At 48.3% G+C, this 21,332-nt stretch overlaps 1 protein-coding gene across 3 annotated transcripts in view; it reads left to right on the top strand.

Moving 5' to 3' along the window:
- Window positions 1-17,544, top strand: part of rassf2a (Ras association domain family member 2a) — a 43,253-nt gene extending 25,709 nt beyond the window's left edge. For all 3 annotated transcript variants that reach the window (XM_085970952.1, XM_085970953.1, XM_085970950.1), the window contains exons 5-11: window positions 561-655; window positions 2,293-2,459; window positions 7,749-7,850; window positions 9,153-9,204; window positions 10,021-10,142; window positions 11,731-11,828; window positions 12,970-17,544. In XM_085970952.1, the coding sequence (XP_085827078.1) occupies window positions 561-655; window positions 2,293-2,459; window positions 7,749-7,850; window positions 9,153-9,204; window positions 10,021-10,142; window positions 11,731-11,828; window positions 12,970-13,039 (706 nt within the window). In that variant the 3' untranslated portion in view covers window positions 13,040-17,544. The remainder of the gene's footprint in view (window positions 1-560; window positions 656-2,292; window positions 2,460-7,748; window positions 7,851-9,152; window positions 9,205-10,020; window positions 10,143-11,730; window positions 11,829-12,969) is intronic.
- The last annotated feature ends 3,788 nt before the right edge of the window (window positions 17,545-21,332 follow it).

Below are 21,332 nucleotides of genomic sequence, written 5' to 3'. Positions count from 1 at the left end.
GACCCCCGCTAAGTCAAGGAATTCAGATACGGAGCAGGGGGAGCTGTAAACAGGCTGTGAGCGGCAGCACAGAGAAGCAGGAAGGGGAATGAGACACGGAACAGTCGCAAGAGGTAGCCTGAACTTTTAAAATTTATATTAAATACAAATACTAATTACCAAATTAATTTAATGTTCAGAGCTTCCCAGTCTCATAATACCTTCTGAAATCCGAAAAATTCCGAATTCCGAAACACAGCTGGTCCCAAGGTTTTCGGATAAGGGATAGTCTACCTGTAATAGAAGATTCACTGTAACCCATTATAAAACACTGGGGAGTGGGGTAATGGGACAGGGAGGGTAATGGGAGGAGGGGGGAGGGTAACGGGAGGGGAGGGTAACGGGAGGGGGAGGGTAACGGGAAGAGGGGAGCATTCTGATTCTTTTTGTTCTGAATAATGTTTTGTCACCATCATTGCGGAATCTGTTGGGAGTGAACCAGGCTCTCAATCCTGATTGTCCACTGTTTGTTTAACTGGCTTATTCCTGTTTGACCCCGAATGACCTCCTGCCCCTCACAGGCCAACGAAGATGACGTGGGTCCTGCCAGCCATCAAAGTGGAGGAGTCGGAGAGTCTGCCCGAGAACAGGGATACAGTTACACAGAGTGATGCCCGTAAGACTATTTTAAAAAAAAAAAATTTGTTCCTGGGATGTGGGCGTCGCTGGCGAGGCCAGCACTTATTGCCCGTCCCTATTCTCAATATCGCCCTGCAACGTCGTGAAAATAATGGGTCATCATAACGTTTTAAATATGAAACATCTGAATCGGAACAGGAGGAGGCCACTCAGCCGCTCGAGCCTGTTCCGCCATTCAGTGAGATCGTGGCTGATCTGCTTCTGAACTCCAACCACCTGCCTTGGCTCCATATCCTCTTATACCCTTGGCTAGTGAAAATCTGTCGATCTCGGATTTAAAATGATTAATTGAGCCCCAGATTCTGTTGCTCTTTGTGGGAGAGAGTTCCACGCTTGTACCACCCTTTGTGTGAAGAAGTTTTCTAACTTCTCTCCTGAATGGCCTGGCTCTGATTTTAAGGTGATGTTCCCCTTGTCCGAGACTCTCCCACCAGCGGGAAAGGTTTCTCTCCGTCTACCCTATCAATGGGCCGATACTCTCTGGAGTTTAGAAGAATGAGAGGTGAGCTCATTGAAACATACAAGATTCTGAGAGGGATTGACAGGGTCGATGCTGAGGGGTTGTTTCCCCTGGCTGGAGAGTCTAGAACTAGGGGGCACAGTCTCAGGATAAGGGGTCGGCCATTTAATACCGAGATGAGGAGGAATTTCTTCACTCAGAGGGTTGTGAATCTTTGGAATTCTCTGCCCCAGAGGGCTGTGGATGTTGAGTCGTTGAGTATATTCAAGGCTGACATCGATTAGACTTTCGGACTCGAGGGGAATCGAGGGATATGGAGATCGGGCGGGAAAGTGGAGTTGAGGTCGAAGAGCAGCCATGATCTTATTGAATGTCGGAGCAGGCTCGAGGGGCCGTATGGCTGACTCCTGCTCCTAATTCTTATGTGACCAGGTAAAGGGGCACCACATCGAATCCACTGAGCCGGTGTGGACTGTGGAGGTGACGAAAGTCTCCAGTTGTATCCTGTTGTCCCATTAAATCCCATTGAAGATCCATCCTTGCTGTTGATTATGTCCCTATGGTAGTTGGAAGAAGGCCTTAATTCAGGACCGTTCCCAGTGCCCCCCTCGGAGCAGCTGAGGGGAGTGGGCGGTTGGGTTCTACCAAGTTTCTTGTTGCTTTTCCCACTCTGTCCTCTCCTCTCCCGCCTTCCCAGATTGGCTCTCGTATCACAGAGGGAGACTGGCTTTGCCCTCCGTCCAAACTGACTCGATCGGGCAGAAGGGATGAGCAAGGTCCAGGCTGAGACATTCAAGGGTCTCTTTCCGAGGCTGACTGTCGTGCTGTGCCTTTCCATCCAACAGATGGGGGGGGGGGGCGCAGTCAGCGGGGGTGGGGTGGATTGGGCCGGGCGAGTGGAGCCGGAATTTCGGCTCCTACTGGAAAGGGCACCTGTGCGGATGTCGGGTGAGAATCTGGGCTTGCCGGACGCCCTCCACGGAGGAATAGCCAGCTGGCAACTCACTGGCCAGGCTCGTACAGGTGCAATGGCCATTTGGGATGGGCGTGGGCTGCAGGTGGCCCAGGAGAGTTTGTGTCTTGAGGCGAGGAGTAGAGCGATATGGTGCGGGACGGGAGAATGGATGTACATTGTGCCCCTTTTGCCGCTGCAGGTTTGCAGGACTGCGCCTCCTGCGACCCGGGGAGCTCGCAGCTGATGCGGACAAAGAGTGACGCGGGAGCCCTGGTCATCCGAAGAGCCAACCTGCGAACGCCGAGTGACAAGCGACAAATCCGGCGGCACCGGTTCTCCATCAACGGCCACTTTTACAACCATAAGGTAATCCGGCGATGGCCAGCCGGGATCCCAAAGGGCCCCAGACAGGGTGGCGGCTAGTGACAGCGAGCGGCATGGCTGCAATCCAGAGGCAGGGTCGGCTGAGCGCAGCCTGAGAGCTCGGTGTGCTCTGGGGCACCAGGGTTGGCAACTCTGGTCGGACGTATTACTGAGGTTTCATCACACGAGCTCCCGCCTGCACAGTCAAAGTGCCTTTTTACCCAGTTCCAATATTTAATAAACAAAAGAATATGAAAAATAAGCATCATATCTTTGATTGCTTCTTATGATTTTTCCCTTGGGGTTGCTCACAGCAGTGTCCAGGAGATCAATCTGCAATTCCTGGAAGAGAATGGTAGCATAGTGGTAACGTCACTGGGTTAGTAATCCAGTAGGCCAGGACTAATGATCCGACGTAGACGTGAGTTCAAATCCCACCATAGCAGCTGGGAAATTTAAATTCAATTAATTAAATAAAAAGCTCGTATCATTTAATGGTGACAATGAAACGATTGGATTGTTGTAAAAACCCATCTGGTTCACTAATGCCCTTTAGGGAAGGAAATCTGCTGTTCTGGCCTATATGTTACTCCTAGACCCTTAACTCTTGGCCTAGCAAGTCACTCAGTTGTAACTAACTGCTACAAAACATAATGGCCCAGAAATTCATCTCTGAACGCGTGAGTACGGTCGGGGTACTCACGCATCTGGCCGGTGGAAATGCCGGCGTTCAGCATGCACAGCGCATGCAGGGAATGCCGGCATTTCCAGTCCTCTGAACGAAGGGGTTCAGAGGCACAGCGCGTGCGACTGCACAGGCAGCGCTTTGCGCAGTGAACTTTGTCGATTTCATTCATGGATTCAGTGAGGGTAAGTCCTTACAAGTTACACTTGAAAAAAGCATGTGTAAAGTTGTTCCAAGGCTGCGGAGGAAGATATATTTTATCGTAGAGCTTCTGAAAGGCAATATTGTTGTTTGGGAAAGGGAGGAAAGTTATTTTAAGTAAGTTTTAAAGTTTAAATTTTTTTTTTAAACGGGTTTTCAGTACGGTAGGTAGAAGGAGCAATTGTGGCTGTGTGAATTGAATGTGAGAATGAGTGTTCTAAAATGAGTAATGTAACATTTCCAGCACTTTTAAGAAAGAAACTTTTCATCAGTAATAAGTAATTATGTATGTATGTCCACATATATTCCTTTACGTATATGTATGTATGTTTTATATTCCTTTACTTATGTGTATGAATGTATGTTTTTAATTATGATTTTCCAATAAGTTACTTTCTCTGAAAGTCATAACTAAATAATACATTCATACACATAAGTAAAGGAATATATACATAAAACGCAAAGGAATATATACAGACATACATACTTTCAGAAGCTCCACGATAAGAAATATCTTCCTCCGCAGCCTCTGGAGCAACTGTACCCATGCTTTTTTCATGTGTAAGTTGTAAGGACTTGACCTCACTGAAAGGATGAATGAAAGCGGCGAATTTTACTGCGCACGCGCTGCCTGTACAGTCGCACGCGTTCTGCCTCTGAACCCCTTCGTTCAGAGGACAGGAAATGCCGGTTTTCCCCGCATGCGCTTTGCATGCTGAAAACCGGCATTTCCTCCGGCCAGACGCGTAAGTACCCCGACCGTACTCGCGCGTTTGGAAGGGAATTACTGGGCCAACATTTTACATGTCAATAAAATGAAAAATTTAACAATTGCACGATTTGCCCCCTCGCATCTGCGACTGAGGGTCCAAGGAGGTGCATTGCGCAAGAGGTCATCGTCGTACGTATCCTCACACTGTTCCCTTTCGGGAACTGTATGAAGTGGTGGAAGGATTTCTGGCCACGTTAACACTCCTTCCGTGACCATAACCATCTTCATACCAGCCATTAGGGTGGTTAGTCCTATGGCGTGAGGGTTTTACGGGCTCCCACAACCCATCTGAGGGGGGGGGGCACCCACACCCGCAAGTATCCCGCTGGATGTCCACCCAGAATTTATAGTTGGAGATCCGACTCCACTTGCTGGGACTGTCTGGAGCGGGGTTCGAAACCCTACTCCTTTTGGCCCAGTGGCGGAGATGCTTACCGCTACGCAAAAGGCCCACTCCACGCAAAAGGCCCACTCCACGCAAAAGGTGACACCCATACGTTTCCTGCGCCTTTTCCCTCCCCGTGCCTGGAGCCCTATGCTGCCACTTGAAAGACCAAGCTATCATCTGTCCTTTTTGCGGCGCCTTTGACTTCTCATTACCAATGATGAGCAGGCGCTGCGCCTCCACCTCGTTGAGGAGATTGCTGAGGTCATCATCAGTTCAATTGTGAGTTCTTTTAATGCCGTGAATTGTGCTCATTCCAGCCATTTCACGTTGCTAATCGGATTGGGCCTTTGGCGTAGCGGTAGGATCCCCGCCGCTGAGCCAGATGGGGTAGGGTTTCAAACCCCACTCCAGACAGTCCCGGCAAGTTGAGTCGGAGCTCCGGCTCTAAATTCTGGGTTGACATCCAGTGGGATATTTGTGTCCGTGGGTGTGGGTGGCCCCCCCTCCTTGTATAGCTTGTGGGAGCCCGTAAAACCCTCCCACCATAGGACTAGCCACCCTAATGGCTGGTTCAAAGATGGTTATGGTCACGGAATGAGCGTTAATCACGGCCATAAATCCTTCCACCACTTCATACAGTTCCCCAAAGGGAACAGTGTGAAGACAGGTATGACGACGACATTGCTAAATAAATAAATGGAATAAACAAAATTCTTTTATGGCTTTTAAAAGTCTTTAAATTGCTTTAATTCTGTTTAAAACTACTTCAGATTCTTCAAAATAATGTAAACGTTTTTAAAAGTTTATAAAAGTTACCAAAAACTTCATAAAAGTACCAAAAACCTATTTAAAATGCTGCTTTGCATGTAAAAATGCTTAGCAGCTTGCGAGAAACATTGGGGGCGTGTCCTATTAAACTGAGACCTCAAGGGGCGTGTCTCACTTGCACAGCGCGCTACAGGCTTCGCGCTGGCTGCACTCCTGGGCGGCGTGACGTCAGACGCTGCCCGGGATTCTTCTCTTTCAAACTGGAATTCCAGGCGTCCCTGGAGGTGAACGGTCGGGTAAGTGCATATCGGGGCCTTGCACGCGCGGCAAGCTGCCGACACGAATTTCTGCCCCAATAAGCGCTGTGGGAGCACTTTCACCATGTGGACTGCAGCGGTTCAAGAAGGTGGCTCACCACCACCATCTTCTCAAAGGCAACTGGGGAGGGGCAATAAATGCCGGCCTTGCCAGCGACACCCGCATCCCATAAGTGAATTTAAAAAAAAGACTCCAGGGCAATCCTTGAGGGGTTGGCGACCCTATCTCACTGTTCGCGAGCATCTCCAATGGGAAGAGGTCAAAGCCAGAAGGCACCTGGTTTGACTCCAGGTCTGTGCTGAGGTGGCTGGTCTCACTCTGGGTTCAGGACCGCGGTGCAAGGGAGCAATCGGGCAGAGGGAAAATCGGTCCCGAGCTTCTATGCCTGATCCCGTGCACATGCACGTGTCTGCTGAGAATGGAATCTGGCTCACCTGGGGTGCCGACTTTCATTGAATATGAGCTTTATCCCCGAAGAAAGGTCACCATGGTTCGCTGTAGGACTTTACCATAAGACGTAGGGGCAGGAGTTGGCCATTCGACCCCTCGAGCCTGCTCCGCCATTCAATAAGATCATGGCCTCAACTCCACTTCCCTGCCCTCTCCCCATAACCCTTGACTCCCTGTCTATCTCCACCTTGAATATATTCTATGACCCAGCCTCCACAGCTCTCTGGGGAAGAGAATTCCAAAGATTCACGACCCTCTGAGAGAAGAAATTCCTCCCCTGTACCTCAGCATTTTGTCATCTCTCCCCATTTAAATAATAATTTGCTTTTTTATTTTTTCCTACCAAAGTGGATAACCTCGCACATTAAACTCCATCTGCCAGATTTTTGCCCACTCACTTAACCTATATTCTGAAATTATGCCCCCTTGTTCTAGATTCCCCCACGAGGGGAAACATCCTCTCTGCATCTACCTTGTCGAGCCCCCTCAGAATCTTATATGTTTCAATAAGATCCCCTCTCATTCTTCTAAACTCCAATGAGTATAGGCCCAACCTGCTCAACCTTTCTTCATAAGACAACTCCTTCATCTCTGGAATCAACCTCGTGAACCTTCTCTGAACTGCCTCCAATGCAAGTATATCCTTCCTTAAATAAGGAGACCAAAACTGTACGCAGTACTCCAGGTGTGGTCTCACCAACGTCCTGTACAGTTGTAACAGGACTTCCCTACTTTTATATTCCGTTCCCTTTGCAATAAAGGCCAACATTCCATTTGTCTTCCTAATTACTTGCTGTACCTGCATGCTAACTTTTTGTGATTCATGCACAAGGACCCCCAGATCCATCTGTATCGCAGCATTTTGTAATCTCTGCCAATTTAAATAATAATTTCCTTTTTTATGTTCCCTACCAAAGTGGATAACCTCGCATTTTCCCACATTAAATTCCATCTACCAGATTTTTGCCCACTCACTCAGCCTATCTATATACCTTTGGAGATTCTTTGCATCCTCCACACAATTTGCTTTCCCACCTATCTTTGTATCATCAGCAAATTTGGCTACAGTGCACTCGGTCCCTTCATCCAAGTCATTAATATAGATTGTAAATAGTTGAAGCCCCAGCACTGATCCCTGTGGCACCCCACTAGTTACCTTGGCAAGTGTCTGCACCTTCAGGAGATAACTGGAGCAAGAACTGTGCTTGCCAGCTGATGGAACCGTTTCCCACTGCAGACACCCAGTGTTGGGAACAAGCGGCCGTGGGTCAGGTACAGCACGGAACAGAACGACAGAGTACCAAAAAGCAAAATACCTTGGAGGCTGGAAATCTGACATGCAAACCGAAAGTGCTGGAAAACACTCCGTGGGTCAGGCAGAGTCTGCGGAGGGCGAAACAGAGTTAACGTTTCAGGTCGATGACCCTTCGTCGGAACAGAAACGTTAACTCTCTCCACCGATGCTGCAGAGTGTCAGCGTTTTTGGTTTTTAGTTCAATACAGGGTAAATCTCCCGCTGCAACGCCCTTGCAAGCCTCAACCAGACCAACACTCCCTGCTGCACCTTTGAGATTCTTCACTGCTCGTACCAGTTACTGGCTGCATGAGATTACTAGCTGATGCTAAGTTAGCGGTAGCTTTGTGCTGTCGGCCCACCTGGGTTCAGACTGTCTCTTTCACAAAGCCTCTTGTGGTACTTTCTTTTTGCAGACGTCTGTCTTCACTCCAGCCTTTGGCTCTGTCACTAACGTCCGGGTGAACAGCGCCATGAGCACTCTTCAAGTCCTCCACCTGCTCCTCAACAAGTTTAAGGTAAGTGTTGTCCGGGTTCTGCTAGTTACTGGAAGGAGAGAGGAGTTGGTGGGAACTAGTTCTTCGATTTGCCTGCAGTGCTTTGATTGTGAAGTGGTTTCAACCTGTCGTCAATGCAAACTGCCTTACTACCACTTGGACCTTCTGTCACCCAAAGCGTGAGACCAACTCGAAGAGGTTGTCTCGCCTCACTCAGGAATGCTCTACAGCTCCACCGACTCTCTCGACCCCGCCACTGCCTCTGTGCTGTCAGATTGCTTGTCCGCTATCCACTCCTGGGTGCACTGCAATTTCCTCCTGTAAAACATTGGTGAAGACCCAAGCTATCATTTATGGCCCCCACCACAAACTCCGAACCTGCGCCACCAATTGCTGCTCCCACCCCCCTCCCAATATCGCTAGCACAGCCAGACTATTCACAACCTCAACGTCCTGTCCAACCCTACACTGAGCTTCCGACCCCATATCCTCTCCATCGCAAAGACCGCCTGCTTCCACTTCTGTAATGTCCCCCATCTCCGCCTCTGCCTCACCCCGTCGACTGCCGAAACCCTCGTCCATCTCAAGCACTTCCTGCCTCAACTCTTGCAACACTCTCCCGGCCGGCCTCCCATCCTCCATAAACTTTAGCTCGTCCAAAACTCTGCTGCCCGTGTCCTATCCCGAATCAAGTCCCGCTCACCCATCATCTCTGACCTACATTGGCTCCCGGTCCCTCAAACCTCCAGTTTGAAAGTCTGATCCTCATGTTGATATCCCTTCACGGCCTTGCCCTTCTCTATATCTGTAACCTCCTCCAACCCTGGAACCACAGCTCCCGGAACTCGGTTCCGCTGACTCAGGCCTCCTTGTGGTTCCGTACCCCCACCTCCACCCTGCCCCTTGCCCCACCATTTTCAGCCATGCCCTCAGTCGCCTCAACACCGCGGTCTGCAATTCCCTTCTTAAATCTCTCTGCCGCTCCACCTCCCTCTCCCCTTTTTAGGTCCTTCCTTAAAATTCACCTCTGGCCCAGCTTTCAGTCACCCCTTCGAATATCTCTTCCTTTGGCTTGACGTCCCTTTACTTCCTTGCGTTTCTGTGCAGTGCCTCGACTTTCTACACAAAAGGCGCGATACAAATGCACGTTGTTGTTGGGTTAACGTTTGCACTAAGAAGGAAGGAGTTTGGTAGGAAACAGGGAAAAGTGGAGTCCCACGCCAGGGTCAGAGAGATGACAGACTCTGGATTTTCCCCTTGAATAAGGAAAAGGGTCAAAAGGAAATATCTTCTGAAGCAACGTTATGTTTGTCTTCTTTCCAGATTGAAAACAGTTCTGACGAGTTTGCACTTTATATAGTCCACACCAGTGGAGGTGAGTCGATGGCTGACGGCTGCTCTGTGATGAAATGTATATCTTGAGATCTCACAGAACAAGGGTACACAGCAGAAGAAAAAAATTAAATCACTGGAGCACAATGTCTGGTAAAAGTAATTCCACAGATTGGGAGTGAAACTGGTGGAAGCACACAGCGGGTTGGTCAGTATCTTCAGGACCAGTTGACGTTTCAGATGTGGACCTGTCGTGAGTTCTTCGCTGGCTGTTACTTTGGGAGGGGGGCGGTGGTGGTGGCCCCTGTTTGGGCACCCTATCTTTGGCAGAAGATCAGCAGACATTCACGCTCCTGTCCGGGGTCTAGCACGTCCGATCCGGGACGCCCCGGAGCAAATTCCCAACACGCGCCCCTCCGGATGCCGAGGTCCCTGCTGGGCACTTCACGGAGCTTCCCGTTTCCATATCAGTCTCTTCGGTAGTTTGTGCCTTTTTTGTTTCTCAATTCAATTGTGAGCCTTCTGTCCAAAGATGGGCAAATGGCACCAAAATGGAAGGCTTGACGACATATCCGACGCTACCTCGGTGTTCCCTCTCAATATAAGGATGTACCGTCTGTGGCAGTGTAGCTTTAGAGGGATGTAGACAGTACAGGAACATGGTGACCTTGTGATATAATGTGTGGGGATATATGCTGTGCATGTTATTGACTTTCAGTATTGGAGAATGACACAGAACAATACACGCTGACACTCTTTAATGTCACAACAGGGACGCAGAACCAATGTAACCGAGGTCTAGAAAAGCTGCAGTCAGCTTTCTTAATAATCTGTTCATGACGGTTTAACCCTTTTACAGAAAGAACAAAATTGAAGGACTCGGACTACCCTCTCATCACCCGCATTCTTCAGGGACCGTGCGAAGCCATTGCCAAAATCTTTCTGATGGAGAAGGACCTGGGTGAAGAGGTCACATATGATGTGCGTCCCCTTTCTTTAACGTTTACTGCCCAATTCAAGCCACGGTGGGGTTCCCAATGAGGATGGTTGCCTTCAACAATATATCCTTTTTAAGCTGGCACAGGTCAAGAGCACGCGACGGGCTGCAGGAGCGTGTGAGATTCACAATGGGGTGGAGCAAGACACATGAAAGACGCGTGTATTTTCTCCTCCTGTCCCATCTCTCCCCCTCCTCCCACTCCCTGAAGAGTAGGGTAGCAGTTACCTTGACCGTTCTCACACACATAGAAATTTACAGCACAGAAGAAGGCCATTCGGCCCATCGTGCCTGTGCTGGCCGAAAAAGAGCTCTCCAGCCTAATCCCACTTTCCAGCTCTTGGTCTGTAGCCCTGTAGGTTACGACACTTCAAGTGCATTTCCAAGTACTTTTTTAAATGTGGTGAGGGTTTCTGCCTCTACCACCCTTTCAGGCAGCGAGTTCCAGACCCCCACCACCCTCTGGGTGAAAAAAATTCTCCTCAACTCCCCTCTAATCCTTCCACCAATTACTTTAAATCTATGCCCCCTGGTTATTGACCTTGCTGCTAAGGGGAATAGGTCCTTCCAATCCACTCTATCTAGGCCCCTCATAATTTTATACACCTCAGTTAAATCTCCCCTCAGCCTCCACTGTTCCAAAGAAAACAACCCCAGCCTATCCAATCTTTCTTCATAGCTATAGCCTTGCAGCGGACTCGAATCTTTTTGACAAAGGTCTCTGAGCAAAGATTGGGTATGATTTGAGGGGAAGCAGAAAGTGAAAAGAGGAGTAAAGATCTCTGGAGTAGAGAGCTGTGCGTCTGTGTTTCACTGACGCAGACTCCACAATACCGTTTCTGCCCAGGACTGATGAGGATACTTTCTATCCCATCTATGGGTTGACCTGGGTTTCCTTGACCAGGCCCCCAGTGAGGCAAGTTGGCTGGTTGATAGCACTTTGACTTTCTGGGTTCACAGCTGAGATGCTGCAGCACCGCCACTGGCAGGAGGGTGACACTACAGTGTGACACATTTACATAGAAATTTTCCATTGTAATGAGAAAAAGTTCATAGGAGGTGCTCACATGTGAAGTTCTTATGCCTTCTCCCACTCTGCTATTATCGACCCCAGCTGTGATGCCAGGAAGTAAGGAGGGGAAGTGCCAGTGTGCCATTGTATGTTGGGTTCTTTCCTGATATTTGCTCCATTGCTCCTTTCTTTTTAATTCATTCATGGGATGTGGGCATCGCTGGCAAGGCCAGCATTTATTGCCCATCCCCAGCTGCCCTTGAGAAGGTGGTGGTGAGCCACTATCTTGAACCACTGCAGTCTGTGTGGTGATTTTGACCCAGCGACGATGAAGAATCGGCGATATATTTCCAAGTCAGGACAGTGTGTGACTCGGAGGGGAACTTGGAGGTGGTGGTGTTCCCATGCGCCTGCTGCCCTTGTCCTTCTAGGCAGTAGGGTTTGCTGCAGTGCTCTGTCACAAATGTTTTACAGATGAAAACACTGGGTTATCTCAGTTTAACTGATTTTAGATATTTCTTCTTTCTTCTCTTCACCCCCGCCCCCCAACCCCTGTCCAGGTTGCCCAGTATATCAAGTTTGAAATGCCAGTGCTGCAGAGTTTTATCGTAAAACTGAAGGAAGAGGAAGATCGAGAAGTGAAAAAGTTGACACGCAAGTGAGTTCGAAGCTCAGCACCATGTGTCGCCTTGGTGTTTGTTATTCATCTTTTCAAGGGGAAAACAAAAACGGAATAATAGCTTGTGTCTTTATCATTTAATTTAGGCACCGAATACTTATGGGTGAATTTAGAGAATATCTTCACACTATTAATAATTCCAACAAATGTTGATTTTTGGAAGAATTTTGAAGCGCCACCACTGGCGGGAGGGTGTAATGACAACATGACATGTTGACATACAAAGTTTCTGTTATAAATAAAAACATGGGAACTTGAGGGACAAAGCTGGCAAGAAGTGCACGCAGACGTAAGATTTATTTAATATAATCAGAGATACAGATATGGATGAGAGTCAAAACCTGTGTTTCATTGGGCCAGTGTGAGATCTCTCCCAACCAGTAGGAAAGTTTAGACTTTAAGAATTAGGAGCAGGAGTCAGCCATTCGGCCCCTCGAGCCTGCTCCACCATTCAATAAGATCATGGCTGATCTTCAACCTCAGCTCCACCTTCCCACCCGATCCCCATATCCCATAACCCATTGAAGTTTACAATTGCTTCCTTGCTTTTGTTCTCTATGCCTCTACATTTTATGAAGTCAAAGATCCCGTATGCTTGTTACATACACAGCCTTATCAACTTGTCCTGCCACCTTCTAAGATTTGTGTACGTAAAGCCCAAGGTCGCTTTTGTCTTGCACCCCCTTTAAAATTCTACCATTTTAGTTTACATTCACTTTTACAGAGTCATAACAGCACAGAAGGAGGCCATTCGGCCCATTGAGTCCGTGCCGGCTCTCTATAGAGCAATCCAGTCAGTCCCATTCCCCCGCTCTATCCCCGTAGCCCTGCAAGTTTATAGAGAAAATCAAATGGCCCGTACGGGTGAAAAGTTAAGAGCAGGAAAGAATATTGTGTACTTGATTAAGTGAAATATGTCCGACAGTTTTAGGCACCAGCGGTGGCTCAGTGGGTACTTGCCTGAGCTTGATGGTTGTGTGTTTTAAGTCCCACTCTAGAGACTTGAGCAGGTAATCCAGGCCGACACTCCCGGTGCAGTGCTGAGGAAGTGCTGCACCATCGTTCAGAATGGGCCTGTGAGCAAAAATAGAGACTGAGACGGCGGTGTTTCTCTTTACAGATATTCAGTAATGCGCTCGATCATCGAGACACGCGTGCAAGAACTGACCGAGTCCTGGGCGCAGATCTGAGACTAGGCGCAGCCGACGGAACGACTGGCACAAGATTGTTTTGGGCGGGCGTTCCTTGCTGTTGGCATCTGGGCGATGAGGCAGAGACTATGCACCTTCTGTACCTGCTGTCGAGCGGGCCATTCATGCACCTTCCAGAATGTCACCTGTGGAGAAGCGTACGCTGGGGGTCCGGAATAGGGTTGCCAACCCTCCTGGATTGCCCCTGAAGTCTCCAGGAAGTGAAGATGAATCAGCACTACCCTGCTGCGAGCAAGACCTAGGTGGAAAAAATCATAGCAATTAAAAAAACATTGTTTTTGTTTTTCTTTTCATTTGAACACTTGCGTTATAAAAATGTAGGAGTTTGGCGGGGGGGGGGGGGCGGAAAGCTGTTTGACCGTCAAGAATCATCTAATTGAGTCACGAAGAGTGCTCGCTTTGCAGTTGCCGTGGGAAGGGGGGGGGCGTCGTGAGGATGGACGTGTTCGGCGACCAATAGCGTGAGCGTGGGGGCGGGGCAATGGCAAGGCGAAGCATCATGTGACGACACCTCCAGGAATATATCCAACCAGAGTTGGCAACCAGAGACTTGCACTGTCCTAGAATTCACCTCCAACCACTCCATTTGCTACTAACCTACTTTTTACGACTGTTCTAGACAGACTCGAATGTTCAGGGCAGGTCAGACCTCTGGGATTCTCTGAAATCTGAGCAATGTATGGGCGGTCAACTTATGGCTGAGCACTGTGAGCCACTTCTCGGAGAAGAATGTAAAATGTTTTATTGAAACCGGAAGCACAAGTAACTAACCTATTGGTGAAGAATCCTTTTCAGTAACCGCACAAAAGCTGGGATGAAACGCTCCCCTTCCTAACCCTTGGCATTATCCAGAGCCATGGAAGACTAGCCTTGTCGAAAAGAAGGAAAACTCAACGTGCCCTTCTCCTCTTCCAGCTGTTTTCATTCCTGCTGGAGCAGGTGTGGAGCTTCTCTCTCTCGTCCAGTTGATCCTTGCACTTGGTAGCTGTCTCGCCTCTGAGTCAGAAGGTTGTGGAGGGCTGACACTCCAGTGCAGTTCTGAGGGAGTGCTGCACTGTTGGGGGTGCCGTCTTTTGGACGAGGCGGTAAACCGAGGCCCCGTCTGCACCCTCGGGTGGACATTAAAGATCCTGTGGCACTATTTCGAAGAAGAGCAGGGGAGTTCTCCCCGGTGTCCTGGGGCCAATATTTATCCCTCAATCAACATCACTAAAACAGATGATCTGCTCATTATCGCATTGCTGTTGGTGGGAGCTTGCTGTGTGCAAATTGGCTGCTGCGTTTCCTACATTTACAGCAGTGACTACACTTCAAAAGTTCTTCACTGGCTGTAAAGTGCTTTGGGACCTCCCTGAGGTTGGGAAAGGTGCTGTATAAGTCTTTCTTTTTTCTCCGTAGCATGCTGACACCAGTTGGGTGACCCAACAATCTGGATGAAGTACAGTGATGCACTGTTGTGACCAATGGGGGCCTATTAAAGGGGTCCAGCCAATGTACCAAATACAATCTTGGTTTAAATGAGTTACAGCACACAAATTGGCCAAAGGCAGGTCAGGTGGGTAAAAGGATACTTTCCGCAGGTCTCCTTAAACCTGACTGGGCCGCTTGAGCTGCTCACCTGAAGGCCATGCTTCTGGAGGTACTGCGGCACAATGCCTGTTCAATTCAGGGGAGGTGGCAGCTTCAGATCACTGGGCTACTTGGGGCTTTCACTCCTCTGTCAGGCTCCCGTCACTTCCTGTGGCATTGAAACGGGCTGCCTTGAGGGAGCGACTGGTGCTGCCAATGTTGTCTGTCCACAAGTGTAGCTCTTGTCGGAGAGCTGCAGTGGTGACCTTGGAGGGAGGGGGGATTATTTTTGACCAGAGCTGCGCTATCGCTCACTCTCAATGGTTAAAGAAGGATGTGTTAATGCAAACAGCATTAGAAGTCATAAATGAAGACGGTGAAGAAAGTGACTAGGAATAAACTCCTGTTTTTCAGAACAAGTGGAGCGAATCCTAAACAATGTCTTATTTCAACTATTGCAACATAGACATTTCCGTCCTTCAAAGCCATTCTCCCTGGAATTGTGTAGCAGGAGAGCACCCACCACTGGGGCTAGCTGTCCCACCACTGGGGCTAGCTGTCCCACCACTGGGGCTAGCTGTCCCACCACTGGGGCTAGCTGTCCCACCACTGGGGCTAGCTGTCCCACCACTGGGGCTAGCTGTCCCACCCGAGCGTTCCACACTAATGGAACAGCCAATGATTTTGCCGTCTCCCATTCTTCTCGACCAAGCACAACTTGCATTTTCCCTCCTTTTCTTTTAAGGGAGCCGGTTTTCTCTTTCTGTGAGTCAACACCATGAAGTCCAAGCCTTCAAATGGCCAGTGGTAAAAATGTACCTTCTTCCGACCAGGGCGGTACAGATCTCCACGCATTACCATGTATTCAGATTATAACAGGTGCAGGGACGGACTCTGTGGATAGTCGACTTTCATTACCATGTGCCATATGCCCAAGTGTGTTATAGACAGACAGGGGTAAGATTTATGCAATATTACTATGCCACTCGCTAGATCCTATATGCAGAAAGCACACTTAAAATAATACCTGGTACAGAATATAATTGCACTTTTGATGTATAAAATCCAATATTGGACTTTTTGAGAATGAGACGCGGGAGCCTGAATGGAGTCCTGGTTAGAGATCAAACATGGGTCAGTTTACTCCAGATTTCAAGCGGTCCCTTCTCAGCAAGAAACTGGTTTGCAACAAAAGCGGTCTCCACTTAGCACAACTGGTTTAAGAATGCTTTTCGTTTCTCTCTTTCAGACTTGTGGTGTACTTGGCAAATTATAATTCGGCTCATTGTGTTCATGTTTTTTTTTTAATTGGTGTATTTTAACAAAGCGTGGCAGCAGTAGGTTAATTTCCTGCAGGAGGTGATTGTATTAAACGTGGTAAGATGTATAATCAGGGTAAAGGGTTCGCAGGGCAGACACTGGGTACGAACATGAGCGTCGCCACCAATTAATGCAACAAGCGGGGATGCAAAATAACAACAGAAAACGCTGGAAAAACTCCGCAGGCCAGGCAGCATCCGTGGAGAGAGAAACAGAGTTAACGTTTCGGGCCGAAACCCTTCTACAGTTCTGAAACATTGGCCCTGAAATTAGGATCGGGGGCTTGCCGCGCGTGCAAGCCCCCGATCTGCACTCACCCTGCGCGCCGACATCTGAAGCCCGGGCCTGCTCGCATTTCCTGTCACAGGCCCAGTTCAGATGTCGGCGCGATGTGCTAACCTGATCCAGCGGCGTAGTTAGTGCGATGTGCTGGCTGGGATCAGGTGAGCACTGTACAACCAATCAGGGGAGGGGAACTCATTCATGAGTTTGACAGTAAGAGCTGTCAAACTCATGAAAAGTATGGGCTGCCAAAACACTACTTTAACTTGAAATAAAATTTAAAAAAACATCCCACTGATTATATTAACTATCAATAAGTTTTTAAAAATGTTTTAAACAATTAATCAATTTTTTGAAAAAAATAAATTTTTTAAAAATGGGGTCTAAAACTAAACTTACCTTACTGTAAATTCTTTAAAAATAACAAACCTGTGGGAAAAAAAATTCTACATTGTACTAAAAGCCCACTTACCTGAAAAACAAAATACTTACGTCTGGTTTTTCCACGCGTAAAGACCGGAGGCCTTTACACGCGCGCAACTCTGGGGGGAAAAAAAGGAATTTCACTGCGCACGCGCTGCCTGCGCAGTCGCACGCGTTCTGCCTCTTAACCCCTTGGGTCAGAGGACAGGAAATGCCGGTTTTCAGCGCATGCGCTGTGCATGCTGAAAACCGGCAATTCCTCCGGGCACACGCGTGAGTACCCCGTCCGTACTCACGCGTTGTGTCCGGAATTACTGGGCCATTAACTCTGTTTCTCTCTCCACGGATGCTGCCCTGGCCTGCTGAGTTTTTCCAGCGTTTTCTGTTGTTGTTTCGGATTTCCAGCATCCGCAGTATTTTGCTATCGTAAGCAGGGATGCAAACGTTGTTTCCCAACAAGAGGCGACTTTGCACCTCCAGGTCAGGAGGACGGAGGGACTGATGAATCAAACTGAGGTCACGGTTGGATGTATAAAGCGTGCAAATTCTGCTTTTCCTTTTCGCTCCGAAGTCTCCACAGCTGCCCACACTCCCAGGGAAGTTGCCGTTGCTGCATTTCCCACCACCCCCCCCTCTTGTTTGAAGTGGCATCATTTCAAATCCCGGAGGAAAGGAAAACCTACCAGTTGCTCTTGTTTTGGGCGTGACCTGTTCCCAGAGCATCAAAACCCCATCAGTGTCCTGCCTGACTTTAAGCAAATTGTAAAAAAATATATATATATATTTTTCTGTCGCACTATTTCATGACATACCATACATTTGGGTAGTTAAAACCTGTCGGCTATTTTTTAAAAAGAAAGATGGAGTTGAATAAAGTCTAACAAATTTCTTTCCTTGTGATTTTTGTTGTTGTGTGTTTGTGTGATGGAGTGAAGTTTGCACGTGAACCCCACCCAGTGCTTTGACGCCATTTTGCTATCTTGAATATCCTTAATGGCCCTGAAATTAGGATCGGGAGCTTGCCGCGCGTGCAAGCCCCCGATCTGCACTCACCCTGCGCGCCGACATCTGAAGCCCGGGCCTGCTCGCATTTCCTGTCACAGGCCCGGTTCAGATGTCGGCGCGATGTGCTTACCTGATCCAGCGGCGTAGTTAGTGCGATGTGCCGGCTGGGATCAGGTGAGCACTGGGCAGCCAATCAGGGGAGGGGAACTCATTCATGAGTTTGACAGAGCTGTCAAACTCATGAAAAGTATGGGCTGCCAAAACACTACTTTAACTTGAAATAAAATTTAAAAAAACATCCCACTGATTATATTAACTATCAATAAGTTTTTTAAAATGTTTTAAACAATTAATCAATTTTTTGAAAAAAATAAATTTTTAAAAAATAGGGTCTAAAACTAAACTTACCTTACTGTAAATTCTTTAAAAATAACAAACCTGTGGGAAAAAAAATTCTACATTGTACTAAAAGCCCACTTACCTGAAAAACTAAATACTTACGTCTGGTTTTTCCACGCGTAAAGACCGGAGGCCTTAACACGCGCGCAACTCTGGAAAAAGAAAAGGAATTTCACTGCGCACGCTCTGCCTCTTAACCCCTTGGGTCAGAGGACAGGAAATGCCGGTTTTCAGCGCATGCGCTGTGCATGCTGAAAACCGGCAATTCCTCCGGGCACACGCGTGAGTACCCCTTCCATACTCACGCATTGTGCCCGGAATTACTGGGCCATTATGTCTTCTCTTCTCCCTCCTCCCCCAAACAAGGCTTGGTAATTCAATCCAATATAGCTGAGCCATACATTATTCATTCATTGGCCAAGGCCGGCATGTATTGCCCATCCCTAGTTGCCCCTTGAGAAGGTGGTGGTCAGCCGCCTTCTTGAACCGCTGCAGTCTGTGTGGTGAAGGTGCTCCGGCAGTGCTGTGAGGGAGGGAGTTCCAGGATTTTGACCCAGCGATGACGTAGGATCGGCGATACATGTCCAAGTCAGGATTGTGTGTGACTTGGAGGGGAACTTGGTGATGGTGGTGTTCCCATGCACTTGTTGCCATTGTCCCTCTAGGCGATGGAGGTCGTGGATTTCGGGAGGTGCTTGACGCATTCCTTCCAATTCTTGACCCTCCTGACGCTTAAATTCATTCAATTTTTTGAAAAGTTAAAAAGGGGAACTTGGACAGCAGTGCTGAGGGAGTGCTGCATTGCTGGAGGTACTGTAATTCGGATGAGATGTTAAACCTAGTCCTGCAAGAAAGGGTGGATGACCACAAGGGTTTCACGCTGAGCTTTTAGCATTAAAAGTGTTGGGAGATGGGTTCAAATCTCGCTAGAGGAGATTATTATTTCTATATGAAATGTTTGATGGCTTCACAGGGTCAAATTTTAAACCCAGTGGAGAGTGTGGGGGTGACCAAGTCTACACCCAACCAGAACAAAGGGACAGTGACTGCACGGACAGCAGATCCCTGGAACTCCGGGATAGACTTCAAGCTCAGTTCAGGGAGCCAACACCTTTTCACAGTGTAAGGAGGTGACTGGCACTGTGCATAGGGCGGAGATATGAAACATGAGAGGAACTAAACAGCAGGGATGGGCTGGTGGTTGCATGGATGGCAACCAGGGGTCCCAGTCTGGACCTCAGAACCCTGGTCCTGTTAGAAGGAAGATATCTTTTTCAGGAATAGTTTAAGGGATAGGGGAGATCTTAAGTGTTAAACCGGAGCAATGAAAACCCAAGAGGACACAGTGGTGCAACGGACAGTGAGCCCACCTCCCCAACCTCATTGCTGAGGGTCAATCCCAACCTAAGCCCTTTTACATGAACTGATGTTATGTTATCTTTTAAGATAAAGTAAAAGGCGCTGAGAGGTTAAGTATAAAACCCGAGTGATTAAAAGCAGGGAAGGCAGAGCGGCTGAAAGGATTTGCTTGCTCACCTGCCTGCGATATTGGTGTGTGTAGATCTCGGTTCGAGCTCAGCTCAGAAACAGGTGACTGAGATCGAGTTAGGGCGTGTGTGTGTGTGAGAGAGAGGGGGAAGTGTAACTGGGGGTGGATTGGCAATCAATAGGAGGAATTTCTCTATCTCTCCTATTGAAAGCCTGAATAGTGCAGTGAATGTGAGAAGGAGTGAATGTTGCAGAAATTGCTCGTAAATCATGGAACTAGACAGCAGCATCTCTAGATGAGAGAAAGAGTTAACATGTGAAGTGGATGACCCCTCCGGAAAAGTAAACAGGCAGGAATCTTAACAAATTTATTTGCCAAACCCCAATGCGGCCCCACCCAAAACAAAACATTCTTACTATTTCGTTGAAATCACCTCCACTTTTTGCATGTATATTTTATTGTTATTTCACACCCGGGCTCGAACCTGCTTCTTTCACGGCGAGACTATTGCTGACTCAATCACCTTCACGAACCCTTGTTCAGCCACTGGACCTTTGACACTAGCCCAACCCCTGGACCTTATACTTAACATCTCGTCGGCCGCACGCCGCCCCCATCAGTGTCAGTCTGAACAGGCCCAGCTCTTCCTTCACACTGTCTGAATGTCCAGCACTCTCTGCCTTGCAGAACCTGCAGCAGACCGTCAGCTCGCTTCCTCTCTCACTCCGGTGGGGAAAAGGTCCACCGGGTTCCACACCCCGCTCCCTGAACACTTCCACCTCCAGCCAACCCAACCTGGCTTCAGACATACTGCCATTCCCACTGGGACACGAGGACCGCGCACCCAACCCCCTAACATCTGGGCAAGCGCTTTGGGATGTGTTGCTACGTTGAAGACACGATATGAATGCAGGCTGGTGTGCTGGAGAGCTATCCCACAGATTAAAGTTAATGCGGAGAAATTTGGAATGATACACAATGAGACAACTCAATGGTCAAAGGATTTGAGAAGCACAGTGACTTAAGAACATAAGACCATAAGAAATAGGAGCAGGAGTCGGCCATTTGGCCCCTCGAGCCTGCTCCGCCATTCAATAAGATCATGGCTGATCTTCTACCTCAGCTCCACCTTCTTACACTATCCCCATAGCCCTTAATATTCAAAATCTATCGATCTCTGTCTTGAATATACTCAACGACTGAGCCTCCACAGCCCTCTGGGGTAGAGAATTCCAAAGATTCACCACCCTCCGAGTGAAGAAATTTCTCCTCATCTCAGTCCTAAATGGCCGACCCCTTATTCTGAGACTGTGACCCCGAGTTCTAGACTCTCCAGACAGGGGGAAACATCCTCCCTGCATAATTACAAAAGGTAATCAGAAAAGTTAATGGAATGTTGGCCTTTATCTCAAGTTGGCTGGAATTATTTATTAAAGTGAGGAAGTGATGCTTTGGTTTTACAGCACCTTGGTCAGACCCCATCTGGAGCAGTGCTTTTATTTTGGGCACTGAACCCAAGGAATCATATGAGGGGCTGCCGTGCAGATTCACCACAATTATATCAGGGCTTAATTATGACTTTGCTTGTATTCCCTGGAACACTGAACAGTGTTCTTGCTCAGGCCAACATCCCCAGCATCGAAGCTTTGACCACGCTCGATCAGCTCCGATGGACAGGTCACATTGTCCGCATGCCCGATACGAGACTCCCAAAACAAGCGCTCTATTCGGAGCTCCGGCACGGCAAGAGAGCCCCAGATGGGCAGAGGAAACGCTTCAAGGACA

Source organism: Somniosus microcephalus, chromosome 30 (genome assembly GCF_052327205.1).
Source record: "Somniosus microcephalus isolate GS21.2 chromosome 30, FLI_Smic_1.0, whole genome shotgun sequence".
Taxonomy (NCBI): domain Eukaryota; kingdom Metazoa; phylum Chordata; class Chondrichthyes; order Squaliformes; family Somniosidae; genus Somniosus; species Somniosus microcephalus.
This window is presented reverse-complemented; position numbering and strand designations above follow the sequence as displayed.